This window comes from Paramisgurnus dabryanus, chromosome 1, assembly GCF_030506205.2.
Source record: "Paramisgurnus dabryanus chromosome 1, PD_genome_1.1, whole genome shotgun sequence".
NCBI lineage: Eukaryota > Metazoa > Chordata > Actinopteri > Cypriniformes > Cobitidae > Paramisgurnus > Paramisgurnus dabryanus.
The window spans coordinates 31,230,402-31,248,509 of NC_133337.1; the positions used below are offsets into that span (position 1 = coordinate 31,230,402).

Below are 18,108 nucleotides of genomic sequence, written 5' to 3' on the forward strand. Positions count from 1 at the left end.
TCGGAGGCAACTAGAGCGCCATCCGTTCTCCCTTGCCCAAATCTCTCTCACACACACGCACCTGCACTCGCACAGATACACAGTCATCTAGAGGGGACAGTGTAGCTTTGGGAGAAGACAACTCTTCACACATTTCCTTCTGTGAAGAAATATGCGATGTACTGCCAGGAGTGGCACAAATGTCTGTGTATCAGAGCCATATGCAACACACTCCTGTTACACTGATCCTCACTCGGAGGAACCGTTTCAAATTCTCTCTTTCTGTCCTTATATTTTTAACTGTTAATGTGGCAGCTGTCTAGTAGTTTATCTTTATTTACATTTCCGAACTGTGAGACTGTATGCATAAATATCTTTTCTGGACCTTAGCTGAACAGAACTGCTTGTCAAAGATGCTCTTCATATAATGTTTTTCACACGATTGTTTCAGGATGGGTGAAGGGTGCGTATGTGGTAGTGTTGTAGTCAAGACCACTGTAACCAAGACCAAGTCAAGACCAGAGGTTGTCGAGACCAAGACTTTGAAGGGCAGAGATCAAAACAAAACTGAGACCAAAGACAGTTGAGACCAAGTCAAAACCAGAGGGTGTGGAAACCAAGACTTTGAAGGGCAGAGACCTAGACAAAACCAAGACCAAAGACAGTCGAGAACAAGACAAGACCAAAACTAGAGTGTGTCGAGACCAAGACAAAACCAAGACTTTGAGGGTCCGAGACCAAAAGACAGTCGAGACCAAGACAAGACCAAAACTAGAGTGTAGCGAGTCCAAGACAAAGCAAAGACTTTGAGGGTCCACGACCAAAGACAGTCAAGATCAAGACAAGACCAAAACCAGAGTGGCTCGAGACCAGGACAAGACTAAGGCTTTGAGGGGCTGAGCCCAAAGACAGTCAAGACCAAGACAAGACCAAAACCAGAGTGGCTCGAGACCAAGACAAAACAAAGACTTTGAGGGTCCGTGACCAAAGACAGTCAAGATCAAGACAAGACCAAAACCAGAGTGTGTCGAGACCAAGACAAGACCAAGACTTTGAGGGGCTGAGCCCAAAGACAGTTGAGACCGAGACGAGACCAAAACCAAAACCAGAATGTGTCGAGACAAAGACAAGACCAGGACTTTGAGGGGCTTAAAAAAAAGACAGATAAGACAGAGACAAGACCAAAACCAGAGTGTGCCGAGACAAAGACAAGACCAAGACTTTGACGGGCCAAGAGCAAGACTGAGATCAAAGACAGTTGAGACCGAGACAAAACCAAGACCATAAAAAATGGATGGAATTCCAACTAGGACAGATTTCTTTTTGGACTATATCCCATTCATCTCTTACCTGCAAACAGTAACAAAATAAATTCAATAAGAAATAACTCAATGATTGAAGTTTTCTATTCAACTACATGAATGTTAGAACATAGATTAGACAATGCATCAGCAATTTAGTGTCTTAAAATAAAATCACAAGACCAAGACCAAAGATAGTCGAGACCCAGACAAGACCAGTCTCGAGTACTACAAAACTAGTGTGTAGTGCTGTGTGTACAAAGTTGTAGGTATCAAAAGCTGTTCGATTGTAAAATACCAACTAACAAAAAAGTACAAAAAGGTATAATGGGAAAATCATGATTTTATACCAGGTACCAGCATGAGAATTTGTACAGTAGTTATTCAGTAGCATGGTTAACTGATAACATCCCTTTACCAGCCTGATCTCTTGGGAATTCGTATGTATTTCATGAGTTGACTAATTCGTATGAAGTGTCTTTATAAAAACAATAATGAAACCCGGCCTCTAACCCCAACATCATAGGGGTGAAAGCAAGTCGTACAAAAAATTATGAATATGTTTGGATGGAGTAATACGATTTAGCCACCTCGTAAACTACATATAAATTTCTGTGAGATTGTGTTGCATTGTACTGTACCATTTTACAACCACCAAAGTACTGCATGTAGTACATTATGTACGTTTTGCATATATTAGTGAATGTGTAGATGCTGATTTCTGTAGTTTCGTAATCGTGAAAGGTTCAGCGATATGAACTTAAGGAAAAATACAATCACCACAGTGCCTAATCGTTTAGATTGTTGCAGGTGCCTGGCTTCCGTTATTGTGAAATACAATTTCCTTCATATTATGTTTGCAAGCTATAGCTATTATTGTAATCAGAGTTTACCTAAGCAATATGAATCTGTATAAATATGCACAAGTTACTGGTGTTTGTCTACTTGGCCTCTGGTGTGTACTGTTCCTGTAGCACCACTGATCCAACTAGCAATGCCAAGAAATGGGTTCGACTCCCATAAAACACAAACAAACATACTTTGAATGCACTTGGATAAAAGCCATTGCCAAAAGCGGTAATATAAAATGTGTTTTGTGTATGTGCGGTGTGTTTTCCTTTATGCTGGCAAAAGGAAATGTTTGTGACTGCCAACAAGTCATTCAGAGGGCTGCGAGGATGAGGGAAGCGGATTGGCATGGTGACGTGTTATGACAGACGGCCAGCTCGGAGCCATCAGCCTGTTGGAGTAGTTGTAAACCAAACATAGACCTGCTGACTGCTGCGTAAACACAAAGATAGATAAGATAGATTGTGTAAATACATAGATGGAGAGAGAAGGAGAGAGGTGCTTGGCATAGTGGTTAGAGAGTCGGGCTTGTAACCCTCTAATGGCCAGCAGGTTGCAACTGAGGTGGCCTTGAGCAAGGCACCTGTCGCCCATTGCTCCCCAGGCTGCAGTGATAGCTGCTTAATGCTCTGTGTGTGTGTAAATTTCAGGTGTTGAAATGAAATGGTTTATTATTACCTTATTTGAAAGGGTCATGAATAATAATGTTGAGCTCGGCTCTGATTGGTTGTTTCACAGAACAGCTCCTTCAGTAGCTCTGTTTGTGTGTAAACAGACCTTATGTTTGAGCCTGTATCAGACGAATTTGAGGAAAATCAATAGTTTGGAGATTGTTAATAGATATTTCTGAGTGGTATGTTTTTTTTTTTATGGACCTGCAGAACGTAGCTGTAACGTCAATAGCAGAACTTCAGAATAAGTGCTAGCAAAAAGCATTTACTAGCATATAGCGCTAACCCAGCAGTAACAACTTTGTTTTTAGCATTGTAATTTAATGTATGAAGAAACAATCACGTTTGAGGCTCATTACCATGTACAAAGCTTAAATTAGTAATCTATGGCTAAATAAATATAGTTTTACATTCTATGGCACCTTTAAGGAATTTTAGCCATATAATGTTCAAATGATTTACGTTGTAAATTTTACAACATTTGGCCATATACAGTATGCCATACAGCACTTGAACAGCATGCATGACACTGTTCCATAATACAATTTGCTCGGACTGACAATTTTGAAGTAGAGAAAACAGACAGGCGATTACAAATGAACTGAAAATGAGATTTACAGTCATTTATCAAATCTATGTTTTAGGGTTTGTGATTTATCGCTTGACTGGACTGTGAAAAGTAAACTGTGCATTCAACATTTTACTCAAATAAATTAACATTGATTATCATAAATGAATGACTCATTTGATATTTCTAAATAAATCTACAGTATATTTATTATTTTTATGGCACTTCATTTTCCAAACTTTTTGTCCTTTGTGGCACGACTCAAAAAAGCAGTAATCAAGAACAAGGAGGAAATTATTAAAGGTGCAGTGAACAGTAACAGGAAATGATGTGATCTTGATCCGAACCTACACTCTCAGAAAAAGAGGTATAGAAGTTTGGGAAATACCGTACACATTACAAATTTGAACCTTAAAGTGCATATTAGAACCTCTAAGGTACATATAGGTACCAAATGTATACATATCTTTACCTATATGGTACATATTAGGACCTTTTATGCACCATCGTAGTGACAGCTTGTGTACCATTTTTCTAGACCGCCATAATACTAATATAAAACAGGTGGTCTGAGGACAGGCTTTAAGAGGACTTTGGACAACAAGATTTGATGTGTTGTGTGGAGACTAAAGAGATTTAATCATATTCCTCCATTATAAAATGTACTCTTCATCAAAAACCTATGTGGAAAGACCGGCATGGATGAAACCATCAATAAGGAATGATCACATTTAATGTGATCCTTTGCGATATGTTGCATTAATGTTGCATGTTCATATTATGTGCTAGTATCTTTTATGGATGTTATACATGAATTGTCTTCATCAATATTCTTAGTCTTATTCTCTTAATCATCAATCTTTCATAATCAACAGTGATGGTAACTGTGTCTTATCTGTGAAGCTGTGTTGCAGCAGATACAGTCAGTTTAATAGGTCACACTGTAGGCGTTACTTAATAATTGAAATTACACAGTCTGTCTATTCCCACAATCCTGTTTTCATGTGCATCATAAATTAGAAACAATTAGGCAGTTCCCAAAGGTCCATTACCACATGTATCCAGTATAGTAAGAGTGATCTGAATTTACTTTGGAAAAACTTTTATCCTTCAAATTCTGTATGCTGAGCATGCAAAGTTTACACTCATATATCTCTGTGTCCTTTCTTTCAGAGCTTGCAGGATACAGATTATGACCACCAGGCAGTGAGCAATGAGTGTGTGTTGAACGATAAAGCCCCCTAGACACGCACACGCTCTCTCTCTCCCCACTGTGTCTTCATGAGGGCAGAGAGATGACCATGCACGGTCGCTGGTCTTTCAATATACTGGCCGTCATCTTTATACTGCTGTCCACTGCGGGTAAGCCCAGATCATGCATACACACCTAAAGTTAACTTCATACAGTAATTTCAGGATTCAGAATGACTGACTTAAGGGACGGTCACAGTAGACATTGAGCACGCAAATATTTTTCGGACATTGCTGCAAATATGGCGGTTAGTGTTTTGTCAATCTTGCAGTACAATGTAAAAAGTAAAAGTTGGATCTACTTAATAAAATTACTTCAATTGGTAACACTTAAAATATTTAAGCTTTATCAACTTTTATCCAATTTTATACTTTAAGTGAGAAAAATAAAGTTAAACAAATTCTCATTTTTAGGTATGACAAGTACGTTTTACGCTTTCAAGTTAATCTAACTTTTTTAGAGAAAAAGGTCAAGCTGTACAGACTTTCTACTGGTCAAATAATGCGTCTTGGCAAAACAGATGTCAATCCGATCTTCTTCTCCCGCGCAAAATGCAAATACACTATTCATTACTCCGCCTTAAAAAACTTAAGATGACGCTTATACAACAAAAGGCAACATAAGGCATTTACACTTGGTCTTTTGACAATCAGATGGCTATCCAATCAGAGAAAACCCATGAAGTGATCAGGTATAAAAAGTCTTCATAAAGTATAGTATCTATGTTATCCATCACATTAATCGCTGGTTAAAAAGGTAATTTCCTTTGGTTAAATGTCAATATTCAATCCTCTCCTGTACATCCAGAACAATCTGAGTTGTAAATGCAGCTGTCACATTCAAACATACTATGATTACACCCATAAGCATTGCAAAAAGACTCCCATACAGCTTTAAGTTTTACAACACACACACAATATGTCAGATGTGTGCCTTTAAAAGTGGTAATAACGCTGAATCACATTGGAGTTTTAAGGATTTAACTTGGCAGAAGCAGATTCAGCTTTGACTTTCTTGTGGTTTCGGGTGACTGGGCTTAGACCGAGCACTGAAATGAGTCACTCCAGACTGAACAATCATCTAGTTGCTCTTTCCGCAGGGCAAAATATGTAGTGAGAAATGAAATTTGTAGTTAGATCACACGTATGTGAAGAGGAATAATACTAGTGTGGTCTTTTAGGACATAACAGCTGTGGAATGATGTGTTACCCACCGTGAAACGAATGCAAATGCATTAACGTACATTTTTGTCTCATATATTTTTAAGATAGTAATGTAGTAAATATGCATTGCAAGTTATTTATTATTAAAGCCTATATGATTATTAGATTATAAACTTGGCTGTTCTTAGGCTTGCCATCCAGATATTTAAGCTTAAAATACCATTTACATTCCCAGCTGACTATTGGTTACTTTCAACGATTCTTCCTAAAATGTTCTCTGCACTTTTTTTGCTTGTTTGGGCGTCTGTAAAGCACTCTGTATTTTTATTCTCTTTCCTTCTCTTTTCTTGTTTTTGTAAAGCTGCTTTGGAACAATGTGTGTTGTAAAAAGTGCTATACGAAAAAAAATTAAATGAAACATGGAAACCGACTACCAAAAATAGAAAACCATTTTCTTTACCATTTTCTTTCTATCTCTTCTGGGTATAATAGCAAATACACTATGAAACTGCAACTACATCTGTTCAGCAGGGACTCTTTGAAAATTTAATCAAATTTTTGGAAAAATGGCCCTCAGATGCATTCAATACCTACAACCACATTTCATGTAAGACAAACAGGCAGAACAAAACCCTCAAGTCTTATTTTGCCATTACATTAAAGGCTGGGGTGATGACAGGTGTGTGTTTTGTATTGAGCTCTCGTTAAAATATGGAATAAGTATATGAGAAAAAAAAAAAAAAACGAATACGGAGACATTTAAGAAAATATTTAGGGATTATTACAGCAAATTTATTTTCATTTTTAATCTGTTTGCTCTTGTAATATTTGGCCAAACAAACAAACCCAGTAATACTCAAGAAGATTAATTGTGCTCACTAATAGCATTTTTATTTGCACACTCTATCTGGTTTGTTTTCGCTCCTAATTCACTAAATAGAAATAAGAAATAACATGCTTATTGCAATTTGCATGCTGTAATTCTTCAATTTGTGAGAGATGCCACAAATCCTATCTGGTTTAGCCTAAAACATTTCTCTACCACTGCGATCCAGATATACGTGAACTGGGTTTTTAAAATGCAGAAAGTGTACTCGACTATATACCATTTTTCTGAATATGTGCCCAGCTATATGGCTATTTTTCTGCTGCTATGATCAACAACAACAAAAAATTCTCTAAAATTCTGCTTGCTACCTGCTTTTAACAGGCAGTATTAACAACGTTAACTGCGGCAGGCAAAATTGTACTGAGTTTGGTGAATGACTTGCATTTAAAAGTGTAATTTGCATAGAAACTGCTGCTTAAAAGAATTACAATGAATACATTTTAATTCATTGTTAATTTAGCACATTAATACCTGTATGAAATGGTTTGCAAGATTCTGAACCTTGTCCTTGAGAAAGGAATAGGAAGGAAGAGAGAACATTGTTTTTTAAAAGCTTTAATTGCTAAATGTTTTGAAAGAACGGCACGCAATGCTTATGCTTTAATGCAACTTCAATGTGGCTCAGAGGAGCGCGTCGACTTACGCCACGGGTGTTTGTTCAGAAACTGTCATGTGTGTGAGAGGTGATAAACGTGATGTGCAAACATCTATTTGTGGTGGTCAATTTTAAATTTAATGGCGGACTGAGAAATAAATAAATGAATGGGAATGTACAATGATGCTCTGACTTGTATGATGTCACAGCAGTAGGCAGCGCAAATATAATGACACGCCAATAATCCCTCCCACTCTAAAGTGTTACTATACTCGATGGAAAAACTAAACAAGCCAAAGTGAGGTGAGCTGACCAGACCTGACCCAAACCAAACTGTGGGTTACTATGCCAAGGAAAGCGTCATAAATGGCCTCTGTTACACATAGACCATTGGTTCTTAACCAGGGTGGTGGAACCCACTGGGGGCCCTTAACAAACTTACAACGGGGCCTCAACATGACTTAAATTATTAAAAAATAAGACCAAACAAGCTAAAGCTCTAGTTTATTTTGTTTGTAGAAACTGTAAGTGGTGGGTGGCTTCAAATATTGTTGTGGGCAGTACGGGGCCCTGAAGTTAGAAAGGGTGAAACTCCTGACATCGACAGAGATAACTATCAAAAGTAACTTGAGGACACGGCCATTTTAAAACATCTGCAAATATTTAATATTTCTTGCATGAAATGTTTTTTTTGCAGTCATGGTACTGGTTATAATGAGCGTGAGCTACAATCCACCATCATTAAAACACAACCAGGTAGATCCGCTTTCTCCAGGAGTTCTGCCAGACAGCACATGCTGATTCTCCTCATCTGCCAAAACTCCCACAAGAAAGTGAACTTTCACCTTTATAAGTCCGCACAGCTAGTCCGTGCCTCGTGTTTGGCCTTGTGAAGCATTAAACCCAATCCAAAATCTGCCTTTGCCTGAGGTTAACAGATCTCAACGTATCCATGTATGGTAAGTGCGGTATCCTTACAACATTCGTTGGACTTGATAAGCATGAAAAGACAAATAATTTCTGGATTTTGTCTTCAGAAAGAGACCTCATGGTTCACTGTTTATCGTTCAGGCATGTCTCAGCATTTCTCGTGTGCCTGCATCACAGCATGTGGGTTCTGAATAATCTGTATGAGCAGAAGTGTGAGAAACCTGCCAAACATAGTTTTAGGTGAAGGGGACGTGGGCTTACTGGTTAAATCACTTCAGTGTGTCTGTATATGCTGTGATACACACACGAGGGAGTTCATAGTAAATTGCGGTCGGTAGAAGCTGTGTTTATTTGCACGAGCTCCCTTAAGGCATTTAGCAAATCGGGTAATGGCAAAAACACGCTCGTAAAATTAGCGCTGTCCCTAATTCGCGTCCGGCTAACAGCAGAGTTGCGTAAATAAGGCTCAATCGAAACATCCGTTTTCGCTACTAGAGGTCCTGGGCCCATGATCGCTAGAAATTTTCATTATACAAGAGCAGTCATCTGTAAATAGCTTTATTCATTCATTTATGTATTATTCTTTACACCATTCCAGCATCTATGGCTTTATTCATGACAAGAACTGTTTAATCCATACACAAGTTAATCCATACACAGGTTGGGGGAGGTACAATTTGGCATCTCCAATTGCATGTCAAGAAACTTTTCAAGGCTGGTTAAGACAAAACCAATACTCTGAACGGAGAAGAGATATATCGGTTGAAGGGAAGGGTGAACTTGATACTTTGGGTTTATATCAGGGTCTCAAAGCAATCAGACAGTTTTCTGTTTACCTGGACACTCATATCTCATCCTCCCTTTACTTCTGGTGAAATGAACACGAACCTACATGTCAACATTGAGACTGTAGCAGGTGTTGATAATGGGGTGCACTAAAATCAAAACGCTCAAATAGTCTTGCTGCCATAAGGGGGAAAGAGAAGGAAAATATCCAACAGGTGGTTTTCATTTCACGTTTTTTCCCTAAATATGAAAGACCTGCCTGAGTTTTTGCTTATTTGGTTGATGGATACATAGCCTGAGCCCTGCCAAATAACTTCCCCTTGCAATACTGAGCTCTTTATAGGGTCAGAGGTGGTGCTGGAGGGCTCTCTGGCCCACACCGCTGTCAGCGCTGATTTATTTAGATCATTACCGGGCTTTTTTGTATGTCTGCACACTCATGCAATTGGGTGTTTTGGTCATTAATAGACCTGTTCGAGTCGCGACTCACTCGGATCTTTAACCCGGATCTTTAAATTAACTCATGAGTCGCGAGTCTCTAGTGTCATTAACCCGGATCAGTTGAGTCCTACTACAATTCAATGTAAAACCATAAACAGCGCCACCACACACACAAACCTCTTTCAACATTATTGATGAGACTTCGCTCGCACTACAGATCCACTCGTAACCGGCTGATCTGCACGAGAACTGACCCGAGATTCTCACTCAGAGCCGGAAACATTGCAAACTCAAGAGACCTGCGGATCCGCGCGAGCCGCGAATTGACCCGAGATTCTCACTCAGAGCCGGAAACATTGCAAACTCGAGAGACCTGTGGATCCGCGCGAGCCGCGAACTGACCCGAGATTCTCACTCAGAGCCGGAAACAATGCGGACTCGAGAGACATGCGAATCTGCTCTGACTCGAGAGTCTCTCAACTCGTAACCGGCTGATCCGTAACCGACTGATCCGTAACCAGCTGATCCGCCGGCTGATCCGTAACCGGCTGATCTGCGCGAACTGTCTCTCCGACTCTGGGGGCTACATAAGCAGGACAGTTCTTTTCTATATTTTCTCTATATTATTATGCTATTGTTATTAGGCTTCTTTTTTAAATGGTCGACCATACACACCAAACCTAAAACCTATAAGCATGTTATTTCAGAAGTGAAAGGCTTTTGTTATGGATTTGCTTTTGAGGAGACTTCAGTCGCTCTATAGATCCACTAACCGGCTCCGGCTGATCCACGCGAATCAGCCGGTTAGTGGATCTGTAGAGCGAGTCTCATGTCCATGGTCTGCAATGTTTCCGTCTCTGAGAATCTCGAGTCGCGTGGATCAGCCGGTTACAAGTGGGTCTGTACTGAGTTTCCTTGGCAATTTAGCAATACTGACTCAAATGACTCAAGTGAATCACACAACCCGGATCACTTTAGTGAGTGACTCACAATAACCCGGATCCTTAAAAGGAATCGAGTTTGCCAGGCCTAGTCATTAATGAGGGCTAAAATGCGGCAAACATTAAATTATTTCCTGTCTCATGATATTTTTGTTTCTCTTACTCAACTTTGATTCATAGCAATTAAAGGGTCTTGTTTCAGATATGCTGTGAATGGGAATGATCGAGAACCTTGCTGTTTTATCTCTGGTGTTTTCAGGAGGAAAGCTTTAACAAAGAATAACATGTTTTTCCCACAACAGTTCAAATAGGGACAGCATAAAATGAATGAAATCACAACTCTCAATCAACTTGTTAAGTCTGACGTAATGCAGCGCTTCCGGGTCCAACCCATCTTGGATGACCATGCATGGACTAATGGACATGGATTTTTTACGAATTATTAATATATTGCTGGTGGTAATTTTGTGAGGTTGCTGTGTACACCGTCAGTTTATAAAATGTGTAATATGAATAAATAGTGATCAAAAACGGGTGTTAAAATAATATCATCTATTGAAATGAGTGGAGGTTTGAACCCTCCTTAGGTCATGACTTAAAAACTTTTAAGCCCCGCCTTTCAGGTAAAAGAGCCTATCAGCTTTTTGGCAATGCAAAAAATGCATAGCTTATGATCTTGTAATACTTCATTGCTGGTATGGAGCAATATGTTTTTGGAGATTTTAGGCCCCATTGCCTACACAGAAAACACTGAAGACACATTTCCAAGATGTCCACTGACCGAACCGCTCTAGCACAAATATTAAAACACTGTAAAAATGGACAGAAGGGTTCATCTAATACAAGAGAGGACCTGATAGAGAACTCAAGTGTTCCCGTCTATTCCACTTACCAATCTTGCATTCTCAGACCGCACTCATCTATTTGCAAATGACGGCATCTTTCTGCATAAACCTGAGTATGAAACATTAAAGATGAGCAGCTGGGCTGTTGGAGTGGGTCTATGGGTGCTGCTGAGAAGGAATTGTTTGGGATTTTTTTCCGGAAAAAAAATATTTTCCTGAGATACTTCCTACTTCATGTACTTTTCATTAGTGTTTCGAGGAACTGCATTATCTGAGCAATTACTGTTTGAGATGAGTCGCTGCTTGGTGCAACACGAACATGTTCGTTATTCATAAATGATACTAAACCCGTCACTTCTACAGTACTAATAATCTGGAGCTGAAATGTGCCTTGTCACCAACTTCTGAGAGTCATATTTAATGATTTGGCAGCATTAAGCTGCCACTGGTCTAATTGCTGATATGAAAGATCTGATCTATAAATCTTTCCAATTCCGAACTTCATCTGTTCCAGCCCAAAAATCCCTATTGTGCACGTCTAAGAAGTCATTCATGTCACCTTGATTTAGATCTCAAATTGTTTTAAATCACTCAGCTCTATTAATCAGTGAAAGACGTGCTTTATCCCCTTCATCCTATTATTTTTCTCTCCGCAGCTCTCTCTGCACACTTCAGGGTGTGCGAGCCTTACTCCGACCACAAGGGGCGCTATCATTTCGGTTTCCACTGCCCTCGACTATCAGACAACAAGACCTACATATTCTGCTGTCACCATAACAACACGACCTTCAAGTACTGCTGCAACGAAAGCGAATTTCAGAGTGTGATGCAACTCAACCTCACCACCAATTCAGATGGCTTTGCCCACAAGTGAGTTGCTGGTGTTTCATTTTTGGGTTTTTTACAATATATTACTTTTTTAGGCTCTGGCAGGTCCTTACCAGATACAACAAACTGTTTTCTTTGTATTTATTTTTTACTGCAACAGGACATTTTATCAAGCACTTGGTTTCTAGGTACCAAGGTCTGTGCTGTTAATCTGGGCAGCCTCATCCACAGAGACATCCCTTTGGTTAAAACGTAATGTGCTCGTAAATTTGATAATTCCCACTTGTATAGTCAAGATTACGAGCTTGTTGTGTTCAGGTGCTTCGTTGTCAGAATGAATTGAAGACATCACACTATACAAAAGATTTGTTCATTCAATTTAGAAAAGTAAGTTACCTGGTTGCCTTAAAAATTAGCTAAAGAGTTAATTTAGCTTAACTCAAAAAATTGTGTAAAAATAGTTGTCAACTTATATTTTCAGATTGAATTAACTCAAAATTTAAAGAAACCAGGTAACTAAGTTTTTTAAGTTGAACCAACAGAAATCCATCTCCCTTTTTCAAATACGCCGCACTTTCGCAGCATAAATTGCAGATTTTGGTGCGCAAAATATCCGCGTTGCATGATTTCATAACCCATGCATTTTTGTTCTGGAAGGACTGTAACTCATATGTACAATAATTCCAATAGCACGTGAAGGCAACATTAAAATCAAATTAGGACATTACACTGTAAAAATTTGCTGTAGCTATGCAGCTGTTTGCCAGTAACTTACTGTAGATTTAAATTTATGGTATTTACTGGCAACACTTTGTTCAAAGTTAAATGAATATTAAATATTAACAAGTCCTTGTCTTTACAAAATAAAGCTTTAAAATAACAGCCTTCCGCAAAGTATTCTAGGAACCAGAAATCCTTATCAACCTTTTTCATTTTGGTTCCGAGAATGCTTTGCATGAGGCTGTTATTTTAGTTTTATTTTGTAAAGATGAAGCCTTGTTAATGTTTAATGTTCATTTAAATTTGAACAAACTGTTGCAAGTAAATAATATAAATTTAAATCTACAGTAAGTTACTGACAAACAGACTTTTCGGAATTACTGAACGTTATTAGCTTACTTGCACATGTTACATTAAACAGACAGAAATAAAATGACAGCGATCATTTTTTATTCATTTGCATTCATACATCACAGACGCTTTTATCCAAAATAACTTGCAGTGCATTAAAAACACATTTTATCAGTATGTTTTCGCCGGGGAACAAACCCATGACCTTTGTGCTTGTCCCTAACAATAGTGCGATATGCTCACACCTGCACACATCTTATGAAATAGAAATTGATTGATCCTTCCAACACATTTAAACTCAGACTTTAACACGCACAACAAGAATACAGTAGTCTAAACACTTTTCTATCAAGATCTCGACCCTTACATTCTGCGATGTTAAATGCCTTCCTATACTGTAACAACCAACAGCCTAGCAGGGCTGTTCACATTTCCCCGTAGACCGGTAAAAATACTAAATTTAAGAAATGAATCCCAGTCCCTGGAGGTGCAAGCCAGACCAAGGATCAGGAGTGTGGTGCCTTTTTGCTGAATATCAACATGGGTTGTTTATCCCTCAAGCTGACTGAGAGGGAGGTTTTTACAAAAACAAAATAGCACATATACACATGCATGAATGGATGACAAATACCTGACAGAAAGGGTTAAATACATTAGAGAACTGATAAACAGTAATAGAAAATTCTTCAGTATTGAGATATAATTGTGAAGATGAAAGAATCCCTCTGAAATTCCTTTTATTCAGCATCTTTTCCTCTATAATGCGGCATCCTACCATAATTTTTGCACAATTGTGATTCCTTTATTAACATCAAAGGGGCATACAAAGTCAACCATGCCATCCCAGACACAGGAAATTCTTTTAAAAACATTCAGATCAAATCAATTAATCTTTATCCTCACAATGGACCGGTGGCATAAAGGGCAGCCTGACACCATATCCTGGCTCTGGTCGAGCTTGAAAATGTTATTTTTTCACCTCTCAAGTGAAATTGATCCGTCTGCGTACCATACCAGACCACTGGCTGTTCGCTTGGCTAAGCCATACAACACTTCACTTATGTGCTGCTGCTCTGACCCATACAAAATCCTGCCGAAGTTATATCAGAGGCCAGTGGAAAGCAATTACAGCACTTTACTAGCGCTGCATGGGCTCTGACCTCTCTTTTCATTTAAGTGGAAGGAAATCAGCTCAATTCTTCCTAGTAATGATATTGCTGTACTCATTTAAAATAGCATTTTTCTTCTGAAAAGTAGAGAAAGAAAAAGCTCAGAGAAGATGATTGTGAATTGTTTAAGCTGTCCAATGATTGTCAAGTACCAGGACAAATAATTAAACTATTTATTTGTGTGACACAGTTGACATTACGATTGAGATACAAATCATTTGGGCATATTTCTTAAAATAATAAAAAAAAAACTTGGGACCATGGTGAGAGTTTTCACATACAGTTTCCTGAAAATACATGGATAACATGTCTGGAATTTGTCCCAGGATCTTTGGATGTGGTTCATTCACACTGCCAGTGATTTTCTGGAATCTGTGCATGCGTTCACAAACATCTTGTAAAGATCTCCTATAGACACTTAGGGCCCTATTTTAACGATCTGAAACGCAAGTGCGAAGCGCAACGCGCAAGTGAGTTTGTGGGCGGATCTTGGGCGCTGTTGCTATTTTCCCAGCATGAGAAATAACTCTTGCGCCGGGCGCAAATCAATAAGGGGTTGGTCTGAAGTAGGTTCATTATTCATAGGTGTTTTGGGCGTAACGTCAAATAAACCAATCAGAATGCTATACAACATTCCCTTTAAACGCAAGGGCGCAAGTTCCATGGCGGGTTGCTATTATTATGACGGATTTACCAGGCGTACGCCAGGAGCGGTTCACAGCCGAGGAGACCCACGTTCTTGTAAGAGCAGTCAAAGACAGAGAAGTTATTTTGTATGAGGATAGGAGAAACCCGCCCAAATCAGCGTAGGTTAAACAGGCGTGAGAGGAAATAGCACAGTCTCATCAGCTGGAATATCGTTGCGCCAAGCGCTACAATGATGTCAGGAGACGGGGGAATCCCAAGCTTGCCAGCATAAATCGGGCACGCCGTGTAACGGGAGGTGGATCTGCCTCAGGACCTGACGCCAGCAGAGGACATCGCTGCGTCCACCCTCACCGCTGAAAGGGTTTGGGGGCTTTGAAATCGGACCCAAGAAACGTAAGCAAGGTCCAACCCCAAAGTACTCTTACAAATCAAGTTCACATACATTAAGGTTTCTTGTGAAAACATTTTAATTATTATTTACATAAAATAAATGTAATACAGCCACACAACAAACTTATTATTATTAACTTATGAAAATATTTTAATCGTTATTTGCATGAGAATTTTTTAACGCAGCCACACAATAAATAAAAACTATCACCACAATGCTCACCACTATGATTCCCCTTATCTCGTGTATTAATATTTTTAAGTGTAACAATTTATGATTTGGAAAAATAACTGTTGCATCTGTGTAGATTAGATGCAAAGTGTATGCGCGTTGTGCACGCTATACATTATGGTCAAGCATGCGCCCTTAAAATAGCATAATGAACCACGCGCAACGCGCCACTGACTTTAAACTTTTTTTTTCTGGTCAGTGGCGCAATTGTTTTTTGAAACTGCAAAATAGCATCAGGGATGGTTTGCGCCGGAACACGCCTCTTTTTTTGCGCTGAACCGCCCAGGGAGCGCAAGTTCATTCCCTAGTTTGCCGACGTGCGTTTGTGCAGGGAAAAACCCGCTGTGCGCCGGTGCAAAATACGAATGATACATGCGTCACTGACAAAGTCAATTGCGCTGGGTGCAAGATAGGGCCCCTAAAGTGTAATGTCATTGCAATTGTGCACTTGGTGGATTTTTTGCCACAGTGCCTTAAGTTTGCTTATTATCTATGATTTACCTCTTGAGAAACCACCTAAATGCATTTTTTTTATATGATCATAAAATATCTTATCTCAAAACCCCAGGTTAAAGAGTTGAATGATAACTATTTGTTGCAACGACACATGCTTCACCACTATGATACACCCCTTATGGCGTGGTTCCTGCCTTTTGTTCACACATTGTAACGGCAATGTTACTAGGGCCCCCATACCGGAAGCAATCCTGGGATCAATTCCAGGATGTGTTTGCGTTCACATAGGCACTCTGGCAATTTTCTGGGATCACTGTGCTGTATAAAAGGGGTTCTAGTTGACCTCACAGCTGGTGAAATATTGAAACAGGAACATCAGGGTGAAAGCTGACTTTGACATTGCCTGATTTAAACTAAATAAGTTGGTTAAGTATTATGTTAGCAAAGCAAAGGTTTTGGGTTTGATTCCCAGGGAGCACATGCATCAAAAGAAATATGAATGAAGTATAAACTGAACTGTAAGGCCAAATTTACATTGCATGTTTGAAATGACTCAATTCAGATTTTTTCCCCTTATGTGGCACAGATCGCATATGACCCATGAATGTGTAAGCAGGAAAAAAGTGCATAGATTCCGATATTCTCAGATCGGTTTCAGGCCTCATTTAAATGTGAAAATAAATCTGATATGGTGTAGTGGCCAGCGCTCCGACATGTGATGCTTTCTCACTTTAGGCGACCTGAGTTAGTATCAAAAGAAGGTCCAGATTCTATTGGGGTAGGGGCGTGTTTGTATAGGTGATTTCAAATGTCAACAGAGATCATGCACCCTGCCTTATACTAATCACTATTTTCTCTATCTATCTTCCTTTTTGCTTTAGCAATTACACCGCCCTCGTTGGTGTGTGGGTTTACGGCTTTTTCGTCATGGTCCTCCTGGCTTTAGACTTCCTGTACTACTCTGCCATGAACTACGAGTTGTGCCGGGTTTACCTGGAGAAATGGGGACTGGGCGGTCGATGGCTGAAACAGGCCAGGAGTCAATGGCACAGTGCAGCTCAGGGGGGCGAACCGACTGTGGGTTCACAAACGGGTCACCGCCATCATCTGAGACACAGCTTGAGTGGGGAGGCACAGAGCCCCACGCTCCTCACCTTTCAAACCTCTACAGCGTGGTGAGTATGTTGTATTACATGATGATACAGAATTTTCATATGGCAAAGACCCAGGAGTACCATAAGTTTGAAATGCATTTACCAATAACAAGTATTCCTTATATGCATTGTAAGTTGCTTCGGATTCAAGCTCCCATGAGCTCTATAATAACCAGTAAATATCATTTCAGTAAGATTGAATGAGGCACATCAACATGAAAGGAAGTGTAACTCAAGTCTTCTGGTTGCAATCCTACAGACAAAAACAAACTCTAGTTTTGTTTGCATGTGATTTGTAAAATCCTGCATAGCAGATGTCTGAGGGTCCAAAGATTTTCTTTACTCAACATCTGGGAGACATTTACAGCATCCATTTCGTGATTTCCAAGTAGACATCATCTGCTGGATATTCTCACAACATGAATATTAACAGCCGAGCAGGCATCGTTTAATAAAAGAAGGATGAAATCTGACCTTTTAAACTAGTCTCCGCTGCACATTCTTGGTACTCAAAAGCCTCAGAAATAGTTTCAGATAGGAGCGAAGGATTCAAACTCTACCCACGACAGGTGTTGGCAACATGAGTCTGTCATAGCTAATTTGGATTAGCATGAGGTAGCAATCGCTCTGCCATATGTTGCATGTTGCTGTCGCTTGATGTGACCTTCACACAATGACCTTTGGCATCCGATTCGCATACATGCCAAACCAAAGCTTTGCCAACTTTGCCAGGTCAGACCTGATCTTTGGATGTTTTAGGGTTGCCATCTGTGACCTCGTCAGGTGCTTTTTGCCAATACGGCCAAAATATATTTCTCTGGCCAAAAATATGTTTAAAACATATGCTAAATACATTTTGTAAAAAGTAAAGCTTAAAGGCGGAGTGCCGATTTCTGAAAAACGCTTTGGAAAAGGGAGTTGGGCCAACTACCAAAACACACTTTTAGCCA

The 18,108-nt window shown here is 39.5% G+C and overlaps 1 protein-coding gene and 1 long non-coding RNA gene across 7 annotated transcripts in view; one reads left to right on the plus strand and one right to left on the minus strand.

Annotated features, from left to right (window-relative positions):
- Nucleotides 1–18,108, minus strand: part of LOC135779390 (uncharacterized) — a 55,325-nt gene that overhangs the window by 18,803 nt on the left and 18,414 nt on the right. The window lies entirely within an intron of this gene.
- shisal1a (shisa like 1a) overlaps nt 1–18,108 on the plus strand; it is a 35,961-nt gene that overhangs the window by 9,040 nt on the left and 8,813 nt on the right. For 5 of the 6 annotated variants that reach the window (XM_065284941.2, XM_065284944.2, XM_065284943.2 and 2 more), the window contains exons 2-4: nt 4,542–4,730; nt 11,867–12,080; nt 16,886–17,183. In XM_065284941.2, coding sequence (XP_065141013.2) covers nt 4,664–4,730; nt 11,867–12,080; nt 16,886–17,183 — 579 coding nt within the window. In that variant the 5' untranslated portion in view covers nt 4,542–4,663. Of the gene's footprint in view, nt 1–4,541; nt 4,731–11,866; nt 12,081–16,885; nt 17,184–18,108 lie in introns of those variants that run through there. The other variant, XM_065284947.2, reaches the window with a different exon arrangement.